This window comes from Sinocyclocheilus anshuiensis, unplaced genomic scaffold (genome assembly GCF_001515605.1).
Source record: "Sinocyclocheilus anshuiensis isolate Anshui unplaced genomic scaffold, SAMN03320099.WGS_v1.1 scaffold446, whole genome shotgun sequence".
Lineage (NCBI taxonomy): Eukaryota > Metazoa > Chordata > Actinopteri > Cypriniformes > Cyprinidae > Sinocyclocheilus > Sinocyclocheilus anshuiensis.
Window position 1 is genome coordinate 220,501 of NW_015544247.1, and position 6,640 is coordinate 227,140.

The window sequence follows — 6,640 nt, forward strand, 5'->3', positions numbered from 1 at the left end:
AGGAAATGTGAAAAAATAAAAAAAAAAAAAAAAAAAATCAGCTTTATATTCCTGATGGAGCTATGCCATGGCAGATTACCTTTCTTACACTCTCCTCCTCTTCCTGACGTTTCTCGTAGTGTGAAAAGTCGTCAAAAATGGAGGTGGTGTGCTTGTAACTCGCGATGATCTTCAAAACCTGACGCGCCTTATCCAGCGGAACCTCCTGTGTGTCTCGGGAGTTGGTCACCGGCTTATTCTCGTTGTTTTCCAGACGAATGTGCCTCAGTTGGCTGTTGGGAACGTCCTTCACAAAGATCCAGCGCACATCGAAGCGGCCCTTCCACTTGTCCTGCGACCACACGCCTGCACAAGTGTTGTAGTCCACGGGCGAACGCATCTCAGCCACGCCGCAGAAGTGCCCGCTACCATTCACGCTGAAGAGCAGGTAGAGCGGCCCTTTGTTGGCCAGCGAACGGTAAGCAGCGTCCAGACGCTTATTGCCATGTTCTGTGCTGCACCAGATATTGTACTTAATGGAGCGATGGATGTCGTCCTCAGAGTAGCTCTTGATGATGAAGACGCGACCGTGCTTAGGGTTCCAGTCAAAGTCCTTGGGATTGTAGTTGTTCACCATGCGCAGTTTCTCCAGAACTGGGTGGGGCTCTGATGGCACAGCAACACCACCCATTCCTGAATTGGGAGGGGATTGGCCAGGTCCGCCCGCTGCATCCCCAAAGCCATTGGCACGGTTACGCGGGGGCACCCAGCGGGTCGGCTGGGAGGGTTGGGGAGCAGGAGGGCCCTGGAAGAGTGGAGGTGGGACAGCACCAGGCTGGCCACCTGGAGAAAGAGGGTGCTGTCCGAGTTGACCGGTGGGTGGCACTAGCTGTCCGTTGCTGAGGGGCAGCTGTGGCACCCCGCCGGCAGTAGCACCTGGTTGAGGAGACCTCTCATTGGGCGGCTGTCCATTAGTGGGCAGGGAAGTCTGCTGTGGGGCTGCTGGTTTAGGCATAGTCCCCTTGTTGTCCCAAGTCCCAATATCCATGTTATGTTTGATGGGAGGCGGCGGCAGACTCGTCCCGCCAAGTCCCCCCTTGGTTTTCAGCTTAGGCTGCGGCTTGGCCGGCTTGCTGGCAATGTCCGCCCAAGACGCAGTTTTCGCAGGAGCCATGGAGGCGGAAGCCATGGTGGGAGCTGCAGACACCTGACTCAATGGCCCTCCAGGAAGTCCAGAACCAACAACTTTGGGTGCCATGTCCCCAGCCCCAATCTTAAGCCCCGCCATGCCCTGATCCAAGCTATTCATGCCCACGGCCTTGTTGAGCGGCTCGTTGGCTGCAAAGGGAGATGGTCCGTCGATCATAGCACCTCCTAGCGTGCTAGGAGCATAGGCGTAACTGCTGCTGTAACCTGAGCTCTGTGTGGACTGTCCCTGAGAGCTGCTGTTCCCCCAGGCAGGGAAGTCAATCCCACTGGGGAAGAAGTTGAAGCCGTGCTGTCCCAGGAAAGGGTTGCTCCCCAGTGCCCCGGACTGGCCGAACATGGCATCTGGGAGAAAGTGGTGCTCCCCATTGCTAAGCTGTCCATAAGAGGCCAGGTAAGGCATCGGGGGGTCACCGCCTGTAGACCATGCCGCTTCGTTCAGCGAATAGGTAAAGCCTATCGAGGGGCTGTAGTAACTGGGCATGTAGGAGTCGGACATGGCCGTATAGGCATTGCTCTGCAAAAACAAGAACAACATATAAGTCTTCCTATTGAGCACAGTCAGTTGCACAGGCTGATAAAAGCAAGTAAACGAGTAAAACAAGTAAAAGTAAATACATGTGGGGGGTAAAATATTCACAAGTTTAAGTGCAACATTAGGGTAAAAGCAGCACCATTTCAATTATCTGTATTGTCATTAAATATTCTCTACTCTCCCTTGTCATTACTGCTGGTTCGAAAGAAAATGAAGCCGAATAAAATAAAGTGAGGTTAACAACAACCAAATATGGTTTTCTTCTGCTTGAAGTTCAGATTACTACCTGCATTGCCAAAATTCCACTGGCCAATACAGTGTAAATGCCAAATCATGTCACAAATTTATATATTGAATAAATGCTGTTCTTTTGAACTTAAAATGTAATAAAAAAAAAATCCTGAAAAATACAGTTTTCAGCATTGATAAGAAATGTCTCATGCGCAATAAATCAGCACATTACAAGGATTTCTGAAGGACCATATGACAATGACGATTAGAGTAATGGCTCCTGAAAATTCAGCACTGCCTTCAAAGTAACAAATTACAATTTAAAGTACATTAAAATAATTTTACTTATTTTAAATTGCAATAAAATATTAACTGTTTTCACTGTATTTTTGAAAAAAAACAAAAAAAAACATCCCTCTTAAATCTTTAAACTCTCACAGAGACCTCAGGCCAGTAAGAACTTTATTTTTCAGCCCTGCTCACCATAACCTCAAGTGCACTGAAACTTTGTACTAAAAGACCTCCTCTGACATGCTGAGTACTGGGAAGAGAGCTTTGAGAAGATCATTTGGGACTGGTCATGGACCGGCCCCCCCTCCAGGCACACAGCCTGCTCATATTTTCAACACCAGCAATCAGCTTTGTGAGGGCAACAGTGGCACAGATTCCCCACAAAAGATCCCAGCATTCCTTTGACAGGGTGAATACTAGACCCTTTATTCATCTGTGTCCCATTTTCCTCACAAGACATCCTTTGCCAGAACACCCGTTATTTCGGCATATATTAGTGCAATTAGTAAATTGGAGAATTTTTAATTTGATTAATTTCATTTGCAGCAGCGCAAACCTAATTATTGCTAATTATTTCATTCCTTAATCACCTTTCATCACTTCCTGGTGAATAGCTGCGCTGCATTTTGCACAATTTCCTATGACTCATCAACATGCAATACAATTTAGACAGCAACTAAATATCTGCTGGTGTCATATGTCAATATGTATGATGGATGACTTAACTAGGTCCACACACCTCTTTAAACAACTCTCATACAGTCTTTGGCTGCAGCGTAGAGTGCCATAGTGACACCCTAATAAGAAAAAGTCTAGAGACCAGGATGTAATTACGGGCCATAATGAATCCTCAAGAGAATAGGCAACAAAAACAATTGCCCTGCTCTTTGTCTCTATGGGTTCCCTCTTTTGTTCAGCTCTGAAACAAGACCTACCTGTCTAGGCTGAGCGTTCAGGTAAGGCTCGAACTCATCATCGTTCAAAGTATCCTTTTGGGTAACAGCTCCGTTTTGCACTGGAAAGCAAAAGATACAGAAAGTTAGAGAACATACTCAATGTATCTTTTTACAGCCGTCTAATGAAAAGGATGTAATAACTGTGATATCAGGCCAAAGCTGAATGTTTTATTTGGAAATTTTTCAAGTTATGGGTGCTTTCCAAGGCACAAAACTAAAAGTCATGGTGCATTCATTGTCCTCCAGGGATGTTGGGAAGTCCTAATTACAACGTCAAATCCCTTTGGTTGGAGCAAGATGGATGTAATTTTTTTTCCAAAATAAAGCAAGTTTTAAACTGTTTCTACAAAATGATAAATAAAGAATGTGCATCAGGTGTGTATTTGCATTTTATGTTTTTTTTTTTCACAATTTTGAAAGGTGCTATACATTATATTCTTATATCTTAATTGTACAATACTAATCACATATTGCACATGCAACTTAGCTAATTTTATTGTAAATAAAGAATTTAACAAATTTACTATCAGTTACAGACACTGTACCCACTGTCTACCACAATTCCTTACTGACACTTGCTGAAATTTGAGGTTCAGAGAAAACCCCTTGTTTCCCCACTCATAATCATGATTTTGCTGGCATTCACGTGCTTTCAACTTGTAAATATGATCCTTTCAACATGACTGGAACACACCATCAGATCAATGCACCTGGTGCTGAAATCAACATGTGGATGAAACACATTGACGGTCATCAAACTTTAGTTTAAAAGAAATAGCTTGACTCAAACACAAAGTATCTCATCTTAAACAGAAAGTGCAATCTGACAAATCTATTTTCAGTCAGAGATACAAAACAAAGACAAATCCTCATTAAATACAAACATCAGAAAGACTCAAACACTTATTTTACTAAAGTGTCAGATGTCCCGTTATCACAGCCTAATTTATTTGAACATCAGAAATCAGCCAGTGATCTGATTTCCATACTAGTTAATTCACTGTCAGCACAACAACTAAGTCTTAAAATGTCATTAATGTCTTAAAGTCTAGTACACTTAACTTACACAATATATAGTAATTATTCAGCTCATACTTGCCTGTACTGTTTTTATTATTTCCCCATATTTTCTATCCCTGCGCGTCTCCTATAGTATCTTTCTTTAATAATCTATGAAAAACAATGGCAGTAACGCACTTCTAAATTGAAAACGGACTAAAATAAAAGACTAAAAGCTCTCACATCATATCCACGTGGTCATACGCAGTGATTCAACACGCAACTGGATTGTGAAAGGTTGATACACTGAGTGTGGTGCTGAAAATCCCCTCAACAGGTTCCTCTTGGCAGCATGCTTAAACCTCTGCCTCTTGACCACGGATAGAAATGTTGATTCTAAGTACACGTGAGACATCTACAGCACTAAATTTGAAGAAAACACCTAAAAACAACATTCGCGCAGAGTGTAGGTGGTGTTCAGGTGTGTCACGCGTTTCGCTGTGTTCGGCCTCACTAACAGTTACTGTGCTAGGCGGCTAACTAGCGTGGGCTCCAAACACAAGCGCCCCTTACACATGTGAGAAACTAAAACCAACTATATTCTCTACCTTAAGACCCATTTCTCTTTTAATTCCACGTGGGATTGTTTTAAGCAGGTTTAAGTGGTTGAATTATTAGCTGAATCGGTATGAAAACTCGGCCTGCTAACAGCAGCACCAGAACGAGACTCTTATTACAGCACAAAAACGGCATAGCGGCAATGCACCTACCTTTGTTTGCTTGGCCTTTCGGTCTCTGGATTGGGTCCAGGTGATTCATGAAGGAGTGAGTTTGGAGAGGAAAGAAGGAGAATGAACGAAGGTTTATATGAAGCTCAGGCCTGAACTCGCGCTGCGAGAGAGAAAAAAACCCGCCTCGACGTCACTTCTGCTCAATGTTCACAAAGTGCCTCTGTTTACCTGCTCCAGAAGGCTGCTGGCTGACATTTCTCTCTCCCCGGAGCCTGTGTGTTAGACTGCGCGTTTGTTTGCGGGTTAAAGTCAACGGGAAATGTGTGTGTTTTTAAAGTCTTTGCGCCCGTCTCGCTCTCTCTCTCGCTACAGCTGCAGATCAGACACACAATGGCGGGCTGCAGTTCCTTCACACTTCAACATGGCCGAGCGGCCGCCGCACGTTTATCCACGGCGGTACAGCGCCACTCCACGGCTGGGAGGAGGAGGAGGAGGAGGAGGAGGGGGGGTATGTGTGATCTGCGGATTTACATTTACACATTTGTGGTGCTACGCATGAAATAGAGTTATTCCTTTTATACAATACATTTTTATATCCCGAACATTAATATCTAATATTTATAAAACACATTACAGCGGTGCTATGCGTAAAATAAGTTATTCCTTCTATAAACATATCATTATATATAGTTATATATAATATTTAAAATACATAATTAAAAAATATATAACATTTTTAATTTTCTAATTCCTTTCCATTCATCTGGATGTGTTGGGTAGATTTTATGAATTATGTTGTATTAGCTTGTTTATTAGTTAAAGAAAAAATCAGGCTGAAATTGCAGAGCTTGATATGTTATCATCAACATTTTAAAAAATGGCTATATCAATGTAAAATATCAGTTGACACTCTCGTGTAAGCATCTCTCACTGCGCTAACTTTCCATTCTGTTAGGAACAAAACAAAGTTCCTTCTAAGGAATGATATGGTTTGGGCTGTTGCAGAGAATAAAGAAAAAAGAGCAATAATTTTGTGTTGATATAACGAGTTTAAATTGTATTTGTGTGCTGTGCTTTATGAACCATTAAAACCCGAGTAGAAATAATATCTGTACTGTCACTTGTACGCCACTAGATGTCCGCATTATTATGCAGCTAATTGATATGAGTCAGTCCATTGGCCAATACGAAGCATAGACTGATACGAAGCCAAGTCCTGGCAGACCTGAACCAAAATTAGGCGGCTTGCTACAGTACATGCTACTACTACTTCATTTTTTCTTTTCAAGAGCGACGTACTTCATTACATTTGTGAACAGAAAAAAGGCATTATTTGTAAGTGTTCACATGTAAGTTATATGCTAATTCTCATTTTGTGAGATAGTGTGTCATGTTTGAGCGCGAGAAGTGTTATTATGCAGATGGCGAGTAGCACTTATATGATCTAGCAAATAATGCACAGTTGCCTTTAAACCAGGGGTGTCCAAACTCGGTCCTGGAGGGCCGATGTCCTGTAGAGTTTTGCTCCAACTTGCCTCAACACACCTGCCTGGAAGTTTCTAGTATGCCTAATAAGACCTTGATTAGCTGGTTCAGGTGTGTTTGATTAGGGTTGGAGCTAAACTCTTCAGGACAGCGGCCCTCCAGGACCGAGTTTGGGCACCCCTGGTTTCAACAGTGTGAAAATAAAAATGAAAAATAAAAATGCGAAG

At 43.0% G+C, this 6,640-nt stretch overlaps 1 protein-coding gene across 1 annotated transcript in view; it reads right to left on the minus strand.

Annotated features, from left to right (window-relative positions):
* Positions 1-5,357, minus strand: part of LOC107697702 (YTH domain-containing family protein 2-like) — a 12,325-nt gene extending 6,968 nt beyond the window's left edge. Inside the window, exons 1-4 of the mRNA XM_016498501.1 lie at positions 5,157-5,357; positions 4,968-4,992; positions 3,178-3,257; positions 80-1,702 (exon numbers count right to left, since the gene is read on the minus strand). Coding sequence (XP_016353987.1) covers positions 80-1,702; positions 3,178-3,257; positions 4,968-4,992; positions 5,157-5,183 — 1,755 coding nt within the window. The 5' untranslated portion in view covers positions 5,184-5,357. The remainder of the gene's footprint in view (positions 1-79; positions 1,703-3,177; positions 3,258-4,967; positions 4,993-5,156) is intronic.
* Positions 5,358-6,640: the final 1,283 nt, after the last annotated feature.